General features: G+C 42.5%; 2 protein-coding genes across 2 annotated transcripts in view; both read right to left on the bottom strand.

Moving 5' to 3' along the window:
• adcy5 (adenylate cyclase 5) overlaps nt 1-11649 on the bottom strand; it is a 100087-nt gene extending 88438 nt beyond the window's left edge. The window contains exon 1 of the mRNA XM_048239719.1: nt 9452-11649. Coding sequence (XP_048095676.1) covers nt 9452-10387 — 936 coding nt within the window. The 5' untranslated portion in view covers nt 10388-11649. The remainder of the gene's footprint in view (nt 1-9451) is intronic.
• A 3222-nt stretch (nt 11650-14871) lies between these two features.
• Nucleotides 14872-22167, bottom strand: hacd2 (3-hydroxyacyl-CoA dehydratase 2). The gene is made up of 7 exons (XM_048239917.1): nt 21996-22167; nt 20937-21054; nt 20410-20428; nt 18888-18976; nt 17919-18040; nt 16942-17120; nt 14872-16064 (listed from the first exon to the last, which is right to left on the bottom strand). The coding sequence occupies exons 1-7, from the start codon at nt 22118-22120 to the stop codon at nt 15982-15984; spliced, it is 735 nt and encodes a 244-aa protein (XP_048095874.1). The 5' UTR covers nt 22121-22167; the 3' UTR covers nt 14872-15981.
• Nucleotides 22168-22589: the final 422 nt, after the last annotated feature.

Below are 22589 nucleotides of genomic sequence, written 5' to 3'. Positions count from 1 at the left end.
TATGGGCTCAGTAAAACGATAACCATTGTCTATAACCACAGTTTGATGCTCCATCTACAAATGCTGGTTAAAACGTATGCAAAGCAGAAACCATATTTAGACATGATCCAGAAATGCCTCTGTACTAAGAGCTCCTTTAAGATGGACTGAGCAGAAGTGGGAAATTGCCCTGTGGTTAAACCAATCAGTTGTTGTAAATCATGGACTCTGCAATAACAACAAGTTGGATGATCCCTATCCTCTTTAGCCCAGAGGATGCACAGTTTAAAAGCCAGCATCTATGATTGTATTGGGGTACAATCAGTGTCAGTGCCTTTGGCATGGGCAGTTTAAACATCTGGAAAGGTACAACTAATGCTGAATGATATATATACACAGGTTTTAAGCAACATATGCCATCCAGACAACCTATTTTTCAGGAAAACCATGCCAAGCTGCATTCTGCATATATCAAAATAGTATGGCTCCATAGTAGAAGAGTCCTGGTGATAAAATGGCCTGCCTGCAATCCAGGCTTGTCACACTGGGACAAAAAAAAACCTGATTAAAAAAGACACAGTTGAAATCCTATATCGGGCAAGAATGGGACAACAGCTCATTTTAAAAAATACCAGCAACAAGTTCTCAAACATTTACAGACTGTTGTTAATAGAAGATGTGAAGAAACAAAATGCCCCCCTCCCAAACATTTTTTTGAGAATCTTGCTGGCATCAATTGTTGTCTTTCCACTATTCTCAAATAAATAAAAGTGTTTACATGATTTGCATAGCATTTAGGTTTTATTTATATTTTACAAAGAGTCCCAACTTGTTTGGAAACAGTATTGTACCTTAGTCATCAGAACTCAAGTTAAAATTGTGATTTAATTCCGTAGCTAATATCAAAGCCACAAACCAGAACACAGCTTTCGCCAGTTGTAATATATTTCACTTCATTGGTATTCACATAATGGGGTTGTTGGATTACTCCAGTCTGATTACATCCATATTATTTTTAACATTGCTTCTGCGTAAAACAGATCAGAGAAAGTAATTTTATGCCTTAAAATAACCCCAGGAAATGAGTTCTGATGGTCCTAAGACTTCACCACCATGGTGTCGCCCCTCAGATGAAATACTGCCCTTCTGTTCCTTCTCTGGTCCACTGACAATTTCAGACCAACAACTGTACAGCTCATTAATGGAACTTTTCATACATCAGTTGTTCCCAAACTTTGCATAGCAGCACCGTCCCCCTCTTTGTAAAGAATGCTGAATGCTAAATCTGGCCAGTAGCTGTTTGTTTCGGGCTCGTTCTATTTTCTTGCCCTCCATCTATGCCCCCCTCCCCTGCTTTAGCTCTGCGTCCTCCCTGACGCATCTGTCCTACACTTGAGTACAATTCCAGTACATTGACAGACTACTAGGCACATTTTTGCCTATTTTCACTTTTTTTTTTTCAGGCAAAGGGAGGGCACAATAATCTGATATCAATGCACCAGGCATCAGAGGGGCACATTAAAGTTTCATCACAGGGGCTGAGCACAGGACCCAGTGGGGCTGAGCTCTCTGCACCCGGGCGTCCTTTGAAAAGCCCCCACTGCATGATACAACCTGCGGTTAACTTCAGAGACAAAAGGCCCAACAGGATCATGAGACTGACTGAGTGAGCTAAAAAACCAAGGACAACCAACACTGTATTCATATGGCAGGCAGAATTTAAAAAAAGAGTTAAGAGTGAGAAATTGCTGTCAGAGTGATACTTTTGGCCTAAAAACAGTGTGGCATACACGCTAAATCACCCTACAATAATGACACCTTCACTAAAAATACATTTCCTGACAAATCCATTATTGTACAATCAAAACATCAGCCTATACCAGAGTCAAACCAGATCCAATTATCCATAACCAGTGCCTCATTTTCGGCCTATGGAGCTGAATCTGTCCGTCCAAATCATGATATGACATAACACTATTCTTTAACCCAAATAATTGTTAACACATGCCCAATTCACTGTCAGACATAAGGCTTCCCTCGAAAAAAAAGAACAGTTGTGCCAACAATAAAAGGAAACATCCATCCAGAAAAGCTTCCATTTCAGTTTGACCAGCGGAGTGGGACAGACAGGCGGGGGTGGGGGGGGGGGCAACTCATTTGTGCAGAGCGACAAACTGGGAACAAGGAGTTTCCATTCTTGTAGACTGGGGAGATTGGGAGGCTCTTTCACACAAAGAGTGAGTATGAATGTACATTGAGACAGCACAGCCCTGCCACAAATGAACAAAGGGGCTTCAGGTGAAGAGGTCACTGGCATGCCATGAACTGGCAAGCCGATTTTGTTCAGTGCTGTATAATTAAGCCCGGTCAGTTACCGTTTGTCAGCCAGCACCAACGGCAACAAAACATTACATTACACAACTTTACATTGCATGATTGTACAGGAGCTTGAAACAAACCCCCCCTAGCAGAAAGTCAGTTTAGTCCTCTCATACTTCCATCTCGCCTCACATCTACAATACACAAGACTGTTTCTTCACCCCCACTACCACTCCAGTTATCAACACCACAGCCATCTCTGACTAGTCAATCAATTCAGATCCCTTCATTGAAAGGCCAATGAATGGTCATGAATACTGAAATTACAATTAATGGCGTTTACATTACGTATGCCTGTGGCTGGTCTAGGTTCATTAAGCTACTTTCTTGGCATTAATCAAACTATACAAGTGACATAGAAGGATTAAACAAAAAGAATCCAGATATTCAGTTTGTTCCAACATATCTTCATCCACTTCTGAACTATGACTCAGGCCCCCCCCAGTATAAATAACCAAAACAACAGTGGGAACATATGTCTTAACTCAGCAGAGGAAAAGAATCATCTTCTGCTTCACTGGTACCTCCTTAGCGTCCTCTCTCTCGGCCCACAGCCATCTCTCCGCCATCTTTACAAATGTATACAGCAGGGCCGAGAAAAGTTCCAGTGCACCGCTGCATATATCACTGTCACTTGGGGTGGCACCCACCAAGGTTAGCGTCGCTGCTAGCTCAAAAAAAAAAAAAAAAAAAAAACACGGACGGGGGCCCAATTAAAAGTGTTGGGGAATCTGGGTCGACCTGCCCTCTTCAGTTCACGAGTACAGCAAGTTCTCATGCAAACACCGAGCACTGAATATCAGGCTGCACATTCCATCTACTAGACTGTGGTTTTTCCCCTTTTTTTTTAAAGATAAGACAGATCTGGCGCTCTCGCTTTCGAAGGTAGGAAATGGAGCTGTTCAGCGCGTTTCAGAATTAAATATGTCAAAATTCTATCATGCCGTTTAAAAAAAAAAATCAATGTCAATAAAATCAATAAGAAACATTATCAAAGGAAAATGCTGGCCCAAAAGATGTTGCCGCAACCATTTCCCTCCATCAAAATATGCTCTTGCCTAATCGCCTTTCAAAAGGGAAACTTAACAGAACAACCAAAAAAGTGCATAGATAATATTGTGTGGCTTCTCAAAGAGCTCCACTAAATGTACCTGTTGCATGTTCACAAGTGACGGCACATCGCACCAAGTGGATTTTTCCTCACTCATAAAACAAACAGCGTGAAGCTGAAAAGGAATCTGAGCATCAAAAGGTGCTGGACAGGGAGGGGAAAAATGTGACTGGTTTTAGTTAAGCAGACAGCTTTTTGCTCAAAACTGTAGGTAATAACTTGTTACACACGTTACCGTACAGTCCAGCTTTATTAGTAAATCAGCACAGACAGGATTCCCAACAATACCATTACTGCATGTACATAGGCCTATGCTCTGCACCCTGAAAGGTGGAAATGGACTCATATGGTCTTACGGAAGTGAACAAGGCATTCTAATGTCACTAACAGTACCTTTAAGGCATTAAGATTACATCAGAAATAACCATCGTGGGCTATACAAGTCTTAATGGAACACCTGTGATCAGCCTTCTGTAGCACTATTGTTAAAAGCCTTGCGTCACCTACACACATTATTTCCCATTTCCATGATTGCCCACAGGCCTCCCTTGATAAGAAGAAAAACAATATGTTGTGAAGGGGGATGTGTGTGTGTGTGTGTGTGTGTGTGTGTGTGTGTGTGTGTGTGTGTGTGTGTGTGTGGGGGGGGGGCAACACAGGGGAAAACACGTCATGGTCTGGGAGCAGTTGTGTCTTAATTATCTCACTTTACGCCACAAAGGGAGACACGGAATCCTCTGGAAGAGCGGGAGATGAAAAAAAGACCAAGGCACTCAACAGGGACGGCTCGGCAGAAGATGCCGCTCTATGGTGTTTGCGTTTAAAAGAAGACTCAGTTGCTAAGATACTGGAGGCTCTGTGTAGGGTCTGCACTCACGGGGGACAGAGGCAGAAGTGGTTTCTGAGAGGAGGAGGAGGAGTAGGAGGCGACGCAGTCCTCCCCAAGCTCACATGAACACCACAGCGTGAGCCCCCTCCGCAGGGCCAGAGCCCTGCCATGGTTAGTGCCCGCAACCGTCTCACACCTATGGTCACGACTCTGGCAGGTTTCAAGTCTAAAAAAAGGGATCAAAACGAGCTCGGTCACCCAGGAAAGGCAACGGTCTGCAGAGACATACAGAGTGCATGTTCTAAAACTGAACCTCCCTCAAGGAGTTTTCTTTCTACACTAGCTGTTGCTAAAGTCAAATCTATAAGGAGTTTTGTTGGGAGGGGGGGGGCTTGTTCTGTCAGTGGGGAGGATTTGAATCTCAAAGGCAAATTAATAGCAGGTCTGTCAGGAGGGGTGGTGGAGGTAGAGGACATCTGTTTTGAATTCCAGCGAGTCTGCACGTTACAGCGTGGGGCAATTCAATTACAGCAGCCGCAAACCTCATTACAGCTGGAGGCGGGCCAAGCGAGACCGTCCGCCTCTCCTTAGCTTCCTTCCTTAAGGACGAAGGGAGATCCAGGGCTGCCTCCGAGGACGACGAGGCTACCTCGGCCCTCTCCGGTCTCTGATTAATAACAGAGGAGAGTGGGATTGGGTGGGAGGCAGAAGGGGAAGTGGAGGAGACACTCAGAGAGGTAGGCCCTTGTGTTTATGGCTTCGGATAACAGAGTCACTAAGGGCCCCCAGAGTTGTTCTCTGACTGTGGCCAACATCATAGGCCTTTCTTTAGAGCCGGATTTCAGTTTGTCACCGAACAACCTTGAAGTTCACGTGCACACTAGTCACAAGGTGTTGTTCTCATCACTTCAGGGCAGATTCAAGTAAAGCTGGCCAGATTGATGCGACAGGATTAGCGCAAAGGGTAGAGGGACCAGAGAGACTAAGAATTTAAAGAATTTTCAGGAATTTGAAGAATTTTGAGCTACATGTATATTGCAATGAATAGAGTCATCTCAACCCATAGGATCAAGAGGGGACTGGCCAGTCTGGTGGTCAAAAAGTCATAGTTATAGACAGGTAGTCACATCAGCATGAATCCATTAATAATGGTACTGACAAAGATGAAGACATAAATAGTTACAATGATGATTCGAGACCTCTATTGTCAGTGCAAGGTAAACAATGCTGGTGTTTACTTTATGACTGTCCCCTTCTGAGAACCAGAGATCCCTCGAGGCGTCATACTGGGACAGGGGGATGTCTTTGGTTGTGATGAGACAGGGAGTGTTGCTTAATTATTGAATAGCTTGGGAAATACTTACAGCAGAAGCCAATTTTTATGGGGATTATAGAGCACTTCATATTAAAGCTAGGCCAATCACATATGAGCAAACACTATAGTAAGCCCACAGCTGTCACAACGACACAATGCACTTGAACTTAGTTAAGTAAGCATGCCTCATGTGCAGACATGAGACCGTGAAGTCTATTAGAAATAGGGTGATTTGGGGGGCGCTGTGGCACAACTGGTTACAGCGCTCATTCCATATGCGGGTCATTTCCCGAGTCTGGCCTGGGTTATTTCACGATCCCCACCCTATCTCCCTCTCCTTGTCACTCCCTCACTGTCCTGTCATATTAAAGGCATAAACCCCCCCCCCCCAAATATGTTAGTATATTAAAATTAGTATATTAAAATGTTAGTATATCCAATTTTATCAGTTCTTTTCAGTTAAGAATGCCGTTTTAAATAAGGGTTTAAAAAAAGGCATATTTGTTCTCAGCTAAAACAAAAAGTAAGTCCCATATTCTGTCATCTAGGCCTATTCTATTACTTCTGTTACTCATGTTTATGTAATGTTTTGCCATGGTAGTGTTTCAGTATTATCAATGAGATTTTTAGGTAAGGTACTGTATCAAAGTCATAATTTTGGTGTTCTGACAACACTAGCCATCTAACCTGAAGTGACCGTGCTGCTATAACCTACCACCACTGTCCCTCTGATGCATAAAAGCATTTGTTTCATGGAGTACATTTTGCTGAGCGATGGTGCAAAATCATTTTGTCTGTCATCTGCTCAGCATGAATGATTCCCTCATAGCAATTTACAAAAAGTCAGCATCACTGTTCCGGATCTCCCCAAGTCCCCCCACCCAGGATAACCAGAGCCCTCTATCCGGGAACAGTGCTCAGAACCATAAACACACCGAGATTGGATATGCTTAAGACAACAGCTTTGTGTGGAAAGAGCAACAAATACGGCCGTCCGTTCCCACACCCCCGCCCCCACCCCCCCGCCCTCAAACGACGCAATTAGGCTCAAGGAAACAAATAGAAGGGGGTACTAAAAAAAACGTACAGGTAGTGAGCTGAAAATTGAAAGTTCCTTCATAAAGCCGCACGCAGCAAAACAGAGATTCCTCTGAAGTCTCCCAGGAGGGCCTGACATACTCTGGAAACAGGCAGCGCAGCACAGAGCAATATCACAAAGCACTAGCACAAGCTGGGCACACGTGGAGGCATTATTCAGTTCCAATTCTTGGCTCTGCTGCAGATATACGGCGACCTGAAATGCCGAGAGGGCTGAAAACGCAGACCCAAGGCGCAACTGCTTACTTCCAGTAAATCATTCAAAAGACCTTGAACTTCATTGAGGTACCACATTGGTCTTTGTTCAGCAAAAATGAAGTATATTTCTTAGAGAAAGAGAAAGAACAACAGCACAACAGAAGATGATTCTCAGTTGTTCGAGAAGATCCAAATCTGAAACAGTTGAATTAATTTCCCCCCATAAATAAATAAATAAATAAACAAACAAACAAACAAACAAACAACCTCATCTGTAAACATGGAGCACAGCAACCTACAACTGGATCCTGGGAATGAGCAGAGCACAATTACCTGCATTGTTTGCAGTAGTCCCATTAAAACTCAAGCTCAAGCTCTAAACCCTGGCTGGTAGAACTGCTGACGAGGACAGAGTGGGGATATAATTCTGAATATCATGCAAAATACACCAAGCCACGAATGCCAGTCTGTGTAGCACTTTTGTCAACAACAGAAAAATACAATTTCTCCCAAAACACTCCAGATCTGGTTTCTCGTGCATAACTATGATCTTGTAAGTGTAACTAAAGTGGTAATGCAACGTTGCTTCTTCTCAGTGTGAATGGTAGAAAAGTGCTGCATGCTCTGGCTCCATATGAGAGGTTTAATAGACAAACAAGTTTCAGCCTATTAGGCCTTCATCAGATTGCCGAAGCGTCTTTTCTACCAGCGGCCAGCACCTCACAAAAGAACATTTGGTGTGTGTTACTTTTCATGCTTCTCCTCAGTGTGACATGTTCACAGACTGCAAGGGCAGAGTCATTTGGAGTATGTCGCACGCCTCATGCACTCAGTACTTCCTAATCTTCCATTTAAGAGGTGCTGCAGTAATAATCTTAACTTTACCACTAACTTCACACTTGAGGGCACACAAAGAGGGTTCCTGTTGCCAGCATAGCTTGGGCACATCCATAAATATGACCACTGGAACAATGTGGAATACTTCTGTGCTGGTGAGTACGCTGGACAGCAAGGGTGGAAAGTTAGTTAGGACTGAAAAGTAGCCGCGGTTTGTGGAGTTTAAAATGGAACAATGTAGCCTGCCTCATAAAACAATAGCCAGAGGGCTATGGGTTTTATATGGTACATATTTGGTTTAAAAAGTGTGGAGGCAAACAACCTGGTCCATAAGCATTAGAAAAAAACACAATCAGGGGTATAAAAAGAAAGCATTAAAATGTATTCATGGAGATGGGAATCTTTTGGGGAAAAGGTGAAGCATTGAAGGAAAGAGAATTCTGGAAAATCTGAAAAAGAACAATGAAAATAATGGAATACAATGATGCTGTACATGATATAACCACTTGACACCTTCACTCAAGAAACAAAACAAAAACGACTAAAGCTTTAAATGAGCCTGCGGTTTACAAACTAGATTTTTGTAACTTTACAATGTACAGCAATTTATTTTATTCTAGGTTATGGTCAAAATACTCCTGCAGTCACACTGAGAGAAATGTCACCAATTTTCCATCTATTTTGTCACTTGAATAATTTCTTCTTGTGAATCGATGTCATTGATTTCCAAACCTAACCAATCAAATGTAGAGCTCTGGTGACTTGGCAAATGGGCTTAAGGCAACCATCTGTAGAAGTTGACGTGCCATGGCTGCATATTTTCTCCATTCTACCCTGTCATTAATCTGAAATCATCTTGGTACAAGAGCCACTGTCAAATGCACAAGTTACTGGAATGTCTAGATTAATGGAATATCTCAGCTGGTGACTGTTTGCACCAGGCTATATCTGTTTTCAGATACCATTCATCCCCAATTGACATGCATAGAACTAGAAATGCTAAGAATTAAGGAAGAAAAAAAGGCCACACTTTGCATGCAAAACATGTTTAAATAAACATGTAACTATAGACATGCATCAATAAACATGTTTTAAGTGCAGCCTTATTTCTTCCTTGAATAACCTTGATTTCTTCCTTAGGTCAAATATTGACCTAGCACTCTAAGAAAGAATAAGAAACTGAGTGAAGCCTGATCCTACCACACAATGCTAAGAATTAACCAATCACTTTCTCTTGGTGGTTAAAATAAGCTTTAATTGGTTGCTATTGTTTATGAAACTCATTCACTGGATGTAGTCCTCAGAAATATGACAAGGAACAAACCTCTTGAGGTTTCCTAGCAACCACTGGTTGATTGCCCCCCTCTTCAAGCTCAGAGAGGGTTAAAGCAGATCTTTGTCTAAATGTTTTCAGTTTGCAGGTGCTTTGCTGCTTATATTTGCATTACTTTTTTAAAATGTGTCTATTTTGCATTTATGGGGCCATTATTCATGTTATATCTTGAAACCACAAGCCTATAGGATATCATCAATCCACCCTCACCCATAGGCTAACAAATACATCTTCAAAATGTGTCCTAACAGAAGTGGGGCTTTGCGTGTTATTTTGACACTGAAGATGGTTGAGATAACTTTACAACTCATGTGACAGCCATAGAAACACCAGATGTTAGACAAACTGATAACGAGTAGTAAATTAGCTCACCTGTTTCCACAAGAGAACATCCACCTCGTTGAGTCTCCATGAAATGATGACATGAATGGCAGACAACACCACCCCGGTGATAACCGCTGCTCGCATTCTGACAGGGAGCAGCGTGTAGATAACATGAATGAAGAAAACAGTCCACCATATTCCTTCCGAAGCACTTCTGGGCTGCACGAGAATAACACCTATCACCTGTACCACCAGCACGACAAGGATTACAACGTAGCAGACGATCCACATGTGGTCCTGGTGGAATCCATTCCGATTGCACACGATCATTAACACAAGGATAAGCAAAATAGCCATTGAGAAAACAACCACATAAGTTAGGCGATAGAAGCCGCCGGCGCAGTGGAATCCCAGCATGACCGCACATACAAGCACCAACACAGCCATGAGCATGGTCAAGCTGCTCTGGTTCAGTCGGAAAAAGTAGCGCTGGTATAACTTCTCCAACTTCTCCGACTGAAACTTTTTGGACTTGAAAATATGCATCACGCTGGTGCAGCATGCGACCATTGAGAACATAGAAAAGTGGACGTCGGACACGGCGTCCTCCTCCTCCGACTTTGATTTGGTTCTCCTCTCCTCCAGACCCAACTCCACCGACTTGGGTCTCACTTCGCCATCCGCGTACCTTTGGGACGAACGGTTATTGTTGCGACTCTCCTCCCCATGTTCTTGCCACGCAGACTTGGACCTGAAACTAACTCGGCTGACGGTTGTGGTAGCTCTCCCCGGTTGTCGGTCGAAATCGTCCTCCTCCCTCCATCTGCTGTTGGACCGTGCGAGCCTTCTGGTGGAGGATCGGGCCGAGTATGGACATCCGTTCGCTACGGCCTCTGACTCGCCCCAAGCAGATCTGTGCTCCGTCCCTCCCCTCAGCCCAGGAGCACCAACGCCGGGCGGGCTTACACTGTTCGATCTAGACATGCTGCTTAGTCTCTACTCTTCTGTTTAAAAGGTAACAGCTAATAAATAAACTTTACAAAGAAAACTTTCCTTTTCCTAAAACTAAGCCTGACATAGGCCTACGTTTCACTGATTGTTGCTTGCGATCATAATTTCTCCCCAAAATTAACTTCTCCTAAGAAAAGCTTTCCTCTGAACAGTTTATTTCTGAACTTTTTAAAGTACTCAAGCTATGTAGTCACTACGAAATGAAATATCAGATTTCCCGAAGGACATAAGTTCATCGTGATAAGTGCAGTGGTAAACATCTTGACGCCACTTCAACATGTGATAGGCTACAAACAATAAACGTTGATGTTGTGCGCAAAAAGATGCCATTTCAGTAGCCTATAGGCCCAAGTCCTTGGTTATAAATAGGCCTACAGAAAATCGTTTTCCTATAATCTTCATTCTACAATTCATTAGCATCAGTCTCCATAATATGACAACTGATTTAGAGACCACTTAAAAATAATTAAATAAGATACCGGTCATTTTGGACTCATCCCAGGACGACCAGAACATCACAGCCACACAGTCCTGATACGGAGGGAATTCTCGGCACATATGTCATGTTCGGTCAACACATCAAATCGCCAAATGTCAGCAGCATCAGTGGGCGAGTAATGTTATCTATGGCATGTCCTCCTATTTGCCCCCTTTTATCTGCTGGTGTAGAAAAGAAAACATCCGGCAAGCCGAGGCAGGAAAACACGGCAAAAAGAAAATAACCTCTAGGCTACATGCTGCTATCTGTATTGATTCATTGATTTAAGCAAGTCGTCCACCTGTGAGGAGCTTAGGGATGCAGCCCAGCGCATGGTCAGACACATATGATTTCCTCTCAAACGCGCGATCTTCTCGACCCACGCAAATGTTCATTGACCACAAGGACAGCATGGTGATTTTACCTCACGATGAGTGACGACACTCGTGAATCGTCCAATGCAACGCTCACACTATCCCGTTTTTAGGCTATATGTTGCAGCTGCTTGTTTGTGATCAAGATCCCCTTTCCCAATCACCAACACATTTTGTCCATGCGGATTCATGCAGCATCACAGACGTCAGCGCGTCAAAATGCAGATTATTTTCCACTTGCAGAGCTATGAATTTAGTCCACGCCAGAGAGTGCCAGTGCAAGAGTCGTTTTAAAAACTGGCACGAAAAAAATCTTCTGCGGACTGTCCACGACGAAATACACAGTATTGATTAAGCCTCAAGCCGTTTCGCTGCCACTGTGCCTTCTATTACCATTCAACCAAGGCTGATTCCTGAGGTCCGCCTTCGTTCTAGCGCAATTGGATGGATCGACCTGAAAAACTTTCGCCACTGGCTTTTCATTGGCTGTGACTTCTGTCAGCATAGGCCTATTAAATGTTTCAGGCGCCCTTCTCTGATTCATATAACTAGTAGGCGGGTTTCCTACCACAGCTGGACAGTCGACACTTAACAAGTGTAGGCTATCAAATCGAATTCCCCATCTGTATGACTAGGCCTACAGGGCCAAAAGACAAGGGCCACTGTTTTAAATAGCTTTAGTTCAGAATAAACATGGGAGGCAAACCTCCTCTTTCTCTTGGTGTAACCATTCCATTCCATCTTATTAACTAATAAACTGATCTATTAGTACGCTGAGATGACAAGAGGTAAAACTTTCTCCTACACAACTTATTGAGCTGGGGACCAATGAGCATATTTCAGTGGTGGTTATAGCCTACTCTGTTGGCTTCGGCCTTTTTCATTTGACCTGTCCGATTACATAGTAGCATACCACATTACCCATAGCCTACATCCTCTTACAATGTGAATTATGATTTATGAGCCAAATACTTTGCATTCATTGCATGCATTGCAAATACATTTGCATATCTTCCTAAGTAATAGAATTAGGCCTACTCACATGGTATTCACCCAATTTTAGAATATAAAACTGATGGTGAATGTAAACGTTATTGAACAGATCATAACCCAAGTCAACAAAACCCCTTTGTCTTAATATCTGACTATGAAGCATTAAGAGTTATTACTGTGTGGGAAATATGTTATATAGCTAGCCTAGCCATCCCATTTCCTTTTACTTTTGCTTAACTTTCAAAAACATTATGACAGTTCATAGTGAAACCTGTGTATGACCACCAAACCTGAACCTGACAAAAATGGTCTCTCTGCCTTGATTGAGTAAGGCGGGGGAAAACTAGCCACAAACCATTTTCCTCAACTACAATCAAAGTGAATAGCCAGGAACACCATGTCCTCTTGATAAATAGATATTTTCAGGTACCCCTCTACTGTTGTTTAATCTATGTGTCCCAGTAATTGGTATGTGTGTGTGCATGGGCTGCACAGACACATGTGAAATCTTAATGACCTGAGAGGTCTCCATCTGTGACTTCTAAAGGATGTCTGCTGCCATCGTGTGGAGACACATCAATGGTTTCAGGAAAAAGGCTAATGAAGGACTGTGCCCCATTATCTAATACAACTTTATTTTAATAAATTATATGGCTCCCTCTGCTCTGTTTATGATGGTAACTGATTTAAAATTGTTTTTTTGAGAGTCTGTGGTTCTGGTGAAAGGTCGATATTTTAACTCAACAATCAGTGAAATCACACCACTTCCCTCTAAGCTATTAGCTGGAATTGTTAAAGGCTTGATAAAGACAAGTCAGGATCATGTGTGAACACCATTTATCCACAAATACTAAATAGACAGCTAGAGAACTCAGAGACAAGGAGAGACGCCAGTGCAGCTCAGATGTCTTCTTAATTTAAAAAATTAAGATTGAGACTTAAAATTAAGACTTAATTTGAAAATTAAGAAGACATCTGAGCTGCACCGGCGTCTCTCCTTCTCTCTGAAATATCTGGCCTGGCCTGGCCTGGTTGCACCGGATTGTCGTCAAACGACAGAAGCGCGGAGAACCCTCCTTTGTCTACAGCTAGAGAACTGTTTGGAGCAGTCTGATTAATTTGTCAAAATGTATTGGATTACAATCAGACTCCCCCTAAAGTGTCCTTTTTTAAGACTTGAAATCTAACTGTTTTTTATGCTAGCTAGTGGTGCCAGCATGATTATATTTTTGCCACATTATAATTGACAAGTGCCATGTTTGGTAGTAGCCTATAGTCCTGTGGATACCCAAAAGTTCATATGCTATTGATATGAAAAAAGACAAGTCTCAAGACATCTTTTTTTGCTTCCCATATTATTTATTGTAAATATATAGGTATATTAATAACCATACTTATACAAAGTCTGCTGGTCCCATGCAAAACTTTATTTTATCAAAAAGCCCAGGGATATTTGAGAAGGGAGTTGAAAGTTTAGTGGCATGCTTCATTTAGACTACCATGTGTATCTAACCCAAGGTGGGTTGATTTCTCTTATTTCCTTTCACATGCAATGTTTCGAGTCACATGCCTGCCTCGCAACACAAACTGTCTAACAGATCCACGGTTGACCGCACAAGACAAAACCCTACCCAGATACCCTTGAGCAAAAACGGCTAGGCGTACATCAGAAAGTGGGCGGGTGCTAGGATGACTGAGGTGGTCATCACCCAGGGTCACCTTGCCTGTCTGGTGTCTGACATCAAAGGCTCAGCACATGAAAGACCTGCATAGCCATCTCCTGAGCAGCTGGGGTGGCTTAGGAGATACATTCATTTCAATTCGGCAAGGTGTTCATTTTTAGCACCCCCCAAAAACTTCACTGTCAACCTCCATGTCAACCTTGCAGTATGCGTCAGATTCTAGACAAAAGACAAACCGTTAAACCTGTGCATCACAAAATTCTCTACCAATCATGAACCACTATTTAAATGCAAATCTAAAAGAACAGCAATACAGCATATGGGAAACAAATAACTAAGGGTAGAAACAAAACACTTCTATGCAACAAGCAACCCCCAAAAAAAAAACAATTAAGGTTTGTATTAAACCAGTAGAAGCACTACTTTGAGTTAGATCTATCTCTATAAATGCATGGCTCTAACAGGCAATGACACAATGAGTAGAAATTGAGGCAAAAGGTTGCTATAGTGCAGTGATGCTACTTCAGGAAGGGAAACTCTGCGCAGAAACATGACCAAACCACCGTCACTTCCTCTCCTCCTTGCCCAGGTTCCCAGGCCCTCATTTAGGCTGCTGGATATGAGGGCAAAAAGACACTGAGGTGTTCAGTAATTCCTCTTTGTCAGGCTCTGCTTTATACCACTCTCTTGCTTTCTTTTTGTCTTTCTCTCTGACTGCCTCTTCAACCCACCACTCTTTCTGACACACACACACACACACACTCGGATTTTTGGTCATTAGAGATAGGTGACTGCATGCATTGTAATCCAATTCAGCCTCAGAAGCCAGCGCCTGTGCAAGGTTCCCATGGCTACATGCAAGCTGTTGTTCGGCGGTTTGCCTGGAGTTTCAGGGGTCAAGCACAAGCCCTTCAAAAATAGTTCAAGATCAGCAGTCAAGAGAGTTTACTGTTCACATATCCCTGGCGTCAGAAGGACAACTGCATCCATTTTTAAAAGACCATTAAGATGCTGCATGTCAAAACAGTTCAATAACATATTGATGCAGAAAAAATACTTGCAATAACTGTACAACTAGCAAGTCTGTTGTAACTATTTTGCTACTGTCGACTGGTTATATATTTATATGTAGACAACCCACAAATATCAACCTGTCACATCAAACCATAAGTAAGTACAAATACATGTTCCAAACAGTTTAAAAACTGTTACCAATATTTCAAACACATCTATGGCCAACATAAAACTACTACAATTGAGGCGAAAAAAAGCTTAATGGTTAATGGTAAATCATGAGAACAGATATCAAGTCTGAGAGCAGTTTTGTCTGCACTGTCAAGGCATACGACTACATTAACTAAATCAGTGCTCAAGAAAAAGGGATGTTTGAGAATCAAAAAAACAATAAACAATGCTGTCTTACAACAATTAGGAGGCTATTCATTTAGCATGGCAAGACAAGTAGAGGAATGTTCCAGAATTTCTGTCAATGAAAATATTGTTAATACGTCATATGTGAACACCTTTGGTGTCATTTCACAGATGCAGAGCAGTGGGCATTAACGGACAAATAGTTTACAGACAAATAAAGAAAGAATAACAAAACAGAATGCTGTATTGTTTGTTCGAAGAAACAGAACATGGAAAAATGAGAAAGCAAATCCTGTTCACAGGGCTAAAGTAGAGTATTAATTGTTGTCATGACCCACAAGTGCCTGCTTTTCCCTTCTCTTCACTGTGGCCCTCTCAACTCCTCTAACCAACCCAATCAAGCCTGTAAACTTCAGCTATGAGCATGGCAAGCGTTTCTCTCCATTCACCAAGTCCGATCATCATCATATTCATCAACAATGTAATTTGTTTCCATTGTTATCCATACGGTCTTCATCGGGGAAAACAAAAGTTGGGGCATTGTAATACAATGAGCAGACTATTTTTTCTCTTAAATCGGTAGTGTATTTTTTCTTAAAGGTTATCTTTGCCTCTCATCTTGTCCTTAGGTCTACTCTCAGGAGAGCGTCGTAGGGTTGCTGGGGGTGATCACTCCACTTTGCTGTAGTCCTCCACGTGGCCCAGCACTTTCTTCCTCTGCCGCAACATGTGGAAATACAGCTGAGGAAACACTGGACCGTGCACGTGCACACACACACACACACACACACACACACACACACACACACACACACACATATTGGACACATAAATAAACAACACTGTACATATGACACTGTATGCTGCAGCCAGATACACAGTTGCAACAAACATTTCAAGAGTCACTAAGCACTCTGCTTTTGCTGGCACCAAGATGGGCAAACTTTTTCAATAGCTTTTACAGAAGCAATTACACCACATTTTAAATGATACTCATCCCATCCCAAGAAAACAACTAAAGCTCAATCTCTCAGCCAGCGTAATGTAGAAACTCAACTGATAGATAGAGCCGCCATTGCTGTGGTGCCCGGGGAGCAGTTGGGAGTTAGGTGCCTTGCTCAAAGGCACTTCAGCCGTAGATGTGGACATGGGAGAGCGCTGTTCAGTCACAGCCCACGGCCACATATTTCCTACCGGTCAGGGATCGAACCAGGCACCCTTCAGTCCCAAGTCTAATTCCCTAATCAGAAGGCCTGTAGGCTGCCGGTACCAGGAGTATTAGTTAATGAATACTACTGAAAAACTAAATAAAAATAAAAACTAATGAAAATGTCAAAGCTATAATAACTCTGGCCCCTACGCCTATGTACATATGTAGAATGTGGTGGTGGTGGTGGAAGTGTAGTGGCTAAGGAGCTCGGCTAGTACGCAGTAGCCACAAAAGTCGTGGGTTTGATTACCAGCTGCCACAGTTGTGCCCTTGAACAAGGCACTTAACCCCCAGGTTGCTCCAGGGAGACTGGCCCATGCAATTGGTATCTATAAGTTGCTTTGCATAAAGGCGTCAGCCAAATAAATAAATCAAATAAATAAAAAATAATGCACAGAAGGAAGCACACGGGCACTTACGGGGAATGTAGGAGATCATGGTGAGCATGAGAAAGCTGTGGTAGTCGAAGGAGAAGTTGTACTTGTTGGGCAGAGTGATTGAGTAGAGCCCTGTCTTCTGCACATAGGGCAGTGCGGCATAGATGGTCAGCAACTCACCCGTGACCCCCATTGGGTAAAGCACAATGAAGAAGGTGTACCTGGGAGAAGGATAGGAACAAAGAATTGGCTTTGAGTTTAAATGTGAAGGACTGTTACCAAGTGTTCACAGTTTGTGTTTATCGTTAGTTATTGTTCTTGGTGTGAACGGCCCTTAACATGGCTACGCACATAGTTCAAATCAGTGCAATTAAAAATCACAGTATTTCTGTACAGAAAGAATAAATAATATAGGAGGCTTCACTGCCAGCAACCTGAGTCTGAGGAGAGTTGCCATTTTCTACCTACAGTAGCAACACTGTGGAGTTAAGCTGGGCAAAAACAACTTCCTCCAGGTGAAAGAGGTTCTTAAGTGTCTTGTTGCTATGGTAATGAAAGCCACCATCAGTTGGAATATCAGCAACATGGAGGAGAGGAGGGCTCCTTAGTGAATCACACTGAAGTGCCCCAGTATTAATAAAAAACATAGATTCTACCCACACAATATTTTGCTCCTGTTGTCTTTTTTTCACAGTGAAATTGCTCAACTGTAATGTTTTTGTTTCTAAAAGTGACCTAATGTGTTAATAACTGCATAATATGGTTCTCATCTTTTAGACAGAGCCAGGCAAAAAGCAACTGCTCTTTCCTATAAATAAACTAGCATAAATTATCATCTGTTGGCATATTTAGCATGGGAACACAGTTATGTTGTAAAGTCATGCCTAAATAACAGGCGATGAACAAGCGTAATGGGGTTGTTTTCCACAACTGCATGGTTTTGCTTTGTTATAATGATTTCTTGTAATCGACTTCCCATAATACATTGCCTGCTTATGCAGTCTGGTGTATCGCTCTACCTTGCCCATTTGATGAGGTAGGGGAGATGGTTGAGCAGGCTGAAGGTGTAGAAAGAGTAGCGGATGATCTCGGTGATAGTCCAGGCCGCAACGAAAAGCAATACGCTGTCTTCACTCTGGACCTGTTGTACCAATGGGCAAAATTCAAGATGGTTCGAGCACAGGCGCCACATAGCAGCTATTCCACACAAAAAGACATTTCTCGCCATGCTTCTCTCCCTCAAAGAATTGTTAGTCCAAACAGCGTGCAGACATAGGAGTCAGAAACAGACGTTAAAATACCAGTGAGAGCAGAGTTGAATACCGGCCATTACTACAACATTCATGTTACAACAATGCTGCAGCTAGCCTCCAGATGCTTATCAAATCTGTAGCACACTCCAAAAGGTTACAGAGGTTCTAACTACAAACAAACAAACAAACAAACAAACAAACAAACAAACTAAGAATGCGGTTTCTGCAAACAATCAGAGGAAGAGCGAGCACTTCTATATTAACACACACATATCCATGTTATTGGTCATCCATGTCCATCTCATCAGGCATGTTCCTCGTAGGAAGGAGACTTACAGAATGTTCTATCTCAGCACAGCTGTGTCTCTCTGGGTGAGCAAACAAACCTCAGTTACAGTAGTCATGAAGTGTGTGTCAAATGTGAAGTGCGCTGAAAACCCCCTAAAGCAGTGCTCGCACAACGAGATCAACCATCTACATCTAAAACTGGTCTTAAGTATTGTTGCAGGTTGAAGGCACCTTTCTTTGCCTAGATTTGCAACCAGTCACAGTAGACCACTGGGACTCACTTCCTAGCTTAAGTGTTAGCAATTTACATTTCAATGTAACACATTTATCCTAACATTGACATAAACATGTTACAACACATTTTGCAAACATTTTTCTTCCAGGGAAATGATTTAATGGCCGTCATGGCAGTGCTGGTGTCATTTGGCGGCATGCTATTGGCCCCACCTCTCTAACGCTGTGTGTCACTGCCCAGGTGAGGAACACACGTGACATCACCTGGAATCCTGTCAGGACCACCGAGGAAGGGACAATACCTGTAGGACAGAGCAGAGAGATCGACTAAGTTCCTCAAATAGTAACCACGCTGACTATGTTTTCATGCACAGCAATAATCCAACTATTGTTATTCAGACCTTATTCAGAATTACACAATATTCTGTGGTTATGGGGTTTACATGAATTGGTTATAGAATATTCCATTCATATTCCCGTTAATATGCAGTATAGTCCGATTATCACTAGCAAAGACTGATTGATTCTGTAAATGTTTCTGCACTGAAAATCCTAATAAGACATGATAATGCAATTAAGGTGTATACATGCAGACAATGCACCTCAATAATGCCATTAAGATCAGAATACTCCACAGATATTAATTCAATTATTGCTTATTCCGACTACGACTTTATTCAGGTTAAGACCATCAGAAAATGCTATTTACATGGGAGCTTCTTACTCGGAATATTGCCTTAATTGGGTTAATATCAAATTAAATGAAATAAACTTACTCACTGGTCATAAATCCCACCTAGATGTTATAATATGAATTCCAAACCTTGTTATTACATATCTATTCGTCCAGTCTTGACCGCTAAAGTAGCCAATTTCTGCACAACTTCATGTTGGTAATTGCGTCTAAAGGTCATCCACATACAGTACATGCTGTCATAACTACACTAGGAATACTCGAGTGGCCTGACACAGGTTGCTTAATGGACCGTCTGATGCATATTGCATGTTAGATGGTCACCCCAGTGGGAGTCTGTCAGGTGTTTCTGCCTTTCAGTGATGTCACGCTTTTGGGTGACTGGCCTGCCCTGTTTTTCAACAGTTCAGCAGTTCCTCATCAATCCAGTTGGGACTTACAGCAAGACAGCACTGGTGATAAATGGTTGAAATCTAGACATAATCACGGCATTTCAGGTGTTTATTATTGTGATTTTCAATCCTACTTTTACAGTCCAACCCTGCTCCGAGCACCTGCACCTGATTGAAAACAGTATAATAAAAGATTCTTTTGCTCTGTAAAATTAGAAATTTTCGTCCCATGAAAGATACCAAATGGGTCATCCCTGGTATCCAGAGCAGGGAAAGATGAAAATATGGCTGCACTTGGATATGATAGGCCCTTACAGGGGCTGGTCAGCAGAGTGCAGTATGGGGCAGCGCTGATGAGCGAACAGCTGTACAGACAAAGGTCATGACCAGCCTGAGATCCCAAATGAAGAGCTGTTGGACTCTGAACCCTGACTGCCACCGCAGCACTAATGCCCTGCCATTATCATATTAACACAATTACACAATTACAAATTACACCACAGCTCTCACTGTTGACACAGTAATACAGGAACCTCTGCCACAGTCAGCTGTGTGTGAGTTAGAGAGAGAGAGGCCAATGCCTTTGGTGGGATCACTCCAAATCTGCAAGCCTAAAGTTCAAGCCAAAATTAAATATATGAAGACTTACCCACAGCACAGTGCAATATCTGTGGATGAAAAAGGAAATTCAACAAAGTTAGAACTCAAGGACACACTCTCTGGGTTTGTACAAAAGATCAAGCTGAAAGCTGCCTTTTAAAGGAACAGCAATGAGGGCAATAGCACAGTGACGCTTGAGAATATCATTATCATGCCTTGTGTGAACTCTCTGTGGCCCTGTCACATGGCAAAGACAAGGGAGTTGACGGGCGCCATGTCTATTTAAAAACTGCCCACCCCCCGGCACAAGAACAGTGAGCTATACACTGGCAGACTGTAACCACATTCCATTGGACTACATGAGTGGTCGGCCCTGGTCCCTGAAAGATAGAAGACAAACTTCCCTCTCTTTCTCTTACTCTCTCTTTCTCATTTTTTTAGCACAGTTTCCCTTTGATAAGATAAGACACATTACACTCAGATTTCAGGTTGCTCAAACACTAGCAGCAGGAGCGTTCTGTGTTGAGATGGCTTTAAATATTTGCTTGCGTCTGATCACAGTGGTCGGAGACCCACCTCCAGGAGAGCACCAGTCTGGAAGAACTTCAGGGGTTTCTCTATGGAGTAGTACAGGCCATGGTAGCTCCCTCGGGCCAGATATGCTCGAACTAGACCCACAGCAATCACCAACCACCTGCAAAGAGACAATCACTTTGAGCTGTAGAATAACACTGACAGGTTCCAGACAGGCAGACAGACAGGCAAACTAGTTGAGTCTTCATAGTGGGCATAGTGTGCAATAGCATCACGATTGGCGAGATAATGAGAAAGAAAGACAGGGACAGGGAAATATTATTATTATTATTATTATTATTATTATTATTATGACAAGCTGCGTGCGCAACGATGCTGGTTGAATGTTAGTAATCGGTCTATCAAAAAATCAAGTTGAAAGCACAACTTCCTGTAAGCATAACTCGAATTCCAATATTGGCCCCTGGAATTCATTGCTTTAAAATGTTGCGCAAATGTGGTACAGCCTGTTGTGTAACAAATATGGTTTCGAACTACAGAACTCGCACTGAAGACGCTGAAAAGAGAGTCAGGGGTTTTTTGCATGTGAAAGGATGGAATCGTTGCCGAGTTACTGATCACAGTAGCTAACAGTCCAAACATCAGATGTAGAGTGAGAGAGCAATATCTCAGAGAACAGTGGGGTCAAAAACATAACTTTAATTTGTTCTGACTGACCAGGAACTACAGGAAAATTGACAAAGTTATGGTAGCGCTAAGGATCATGAGATAGGCTATTGCAAAGCCGGACACTAAGATTTAATTACACTCACTCTTCGCTGGGAAGTCTCTTCAACAGTGAGAATGGAATTCGGCGTGTAAGTCAATTGCACAATATTTCCCAAATGAATGCAAATATCTGAGACTCAAGCCAGATAAGATAAGCTAACCATTGTTCCATTAGAGATAAAAAAAAAAGAACCAAGGGGATGCGCGTCTGTGACAGGGATTATGTCTCGCTCCAGGCGCATGTTGTCTGAATCCATTCATTATCCTAGCTACGGCACACACTCGCTACTGTCTCGCAAAGAACAGGAAGTGCCTGAGATTTTGTGTACATACCCCGCTGTCATAACCACGTTGTATATGACCAAATAGGCAGTTGCAAGCGCACCCGGTCCTTTCTTTTTCTTATGGCTCGCATCACTGTGAGCCGCCCGAGTCGTCCCCATGGCAGGTGCTGACATGACTAGCTGATCAGTACCCGACCGTACCCTTACCGTGTCAGGAGGAAATAAAAGGCGTATGGTCTCTGTGGTATTTATTTGTCATATACTTGGTGGGTTGCGCCCTCTGTTGGAACCGGGTCAGCAATACAAGGGTCGAAACCCACAGATGGTTGAGTTGAGTATCACCAGAGCCCGTCTACGGATTATTAGACATTCTCTGGTATCACCATCCCCAACCATGTACAATATCACACTAAAAAATATCATATTGTTGACACTAAAATGTTCCAAAATTATTCAGAAAAAAAAGCTTTGTTTTTAAAATATTGTTAAATCGTGTCTCAATTTTATCTTGTAAGACACGTGTTTTTTTTGTTTGTTTTGTTTTGGTTTTTTTCTCTCCATCAATATTTTATCCTCCCAGAGAGATGCGTAGCAAAATAATGTAACACTACTCAACACTACTAATGCACTACTTATGCAACAC

Source organism: Alosa alosa, chromosome 3, assembly GCF_017589495.1.
Source record: "Alosa alosa isolate M-15738 ecotype Scorff River chromosome 3, AALO_Geno_1.1, whole genome shotgun sequence".
Taxonomy (NCBI): domain Eukaryota; kingdom Metazoa; phylum Chordata; class Actinopteri; order Clupeiformes; family Clupeidae; genus Alosa; species Alosa alosa.
Note: the sequence above shows the minus strand (reverse complement) of the source record. Positions and strands in the feature narration are given on the sequence as shown.

Bases quoted from the DNA above. Each gene is read 5' to 3' on its own strand.
- hacd2 (XM_048239917.1), bottom strand. From the start codon at position 22,120: ATGTCAGCACCTGCCATGGGGACGACTCGGGCGGCTCACAGTGATGCG. The intron at 21,055-21,995 runs GTATGTACACAA...GTCTCTTTGCAG, and splicing joins AACGTGGTTATGACAGCGGG to GTGGTTGGTGATTGCTGTGG. The intron at 18,041-18,887 runs GTGGGGCCAATA...TTGGTACAACAG, and splicing joins TGACACACAGCGTTAGAGAG to GTCCAGAGTGAAGACAGCGT.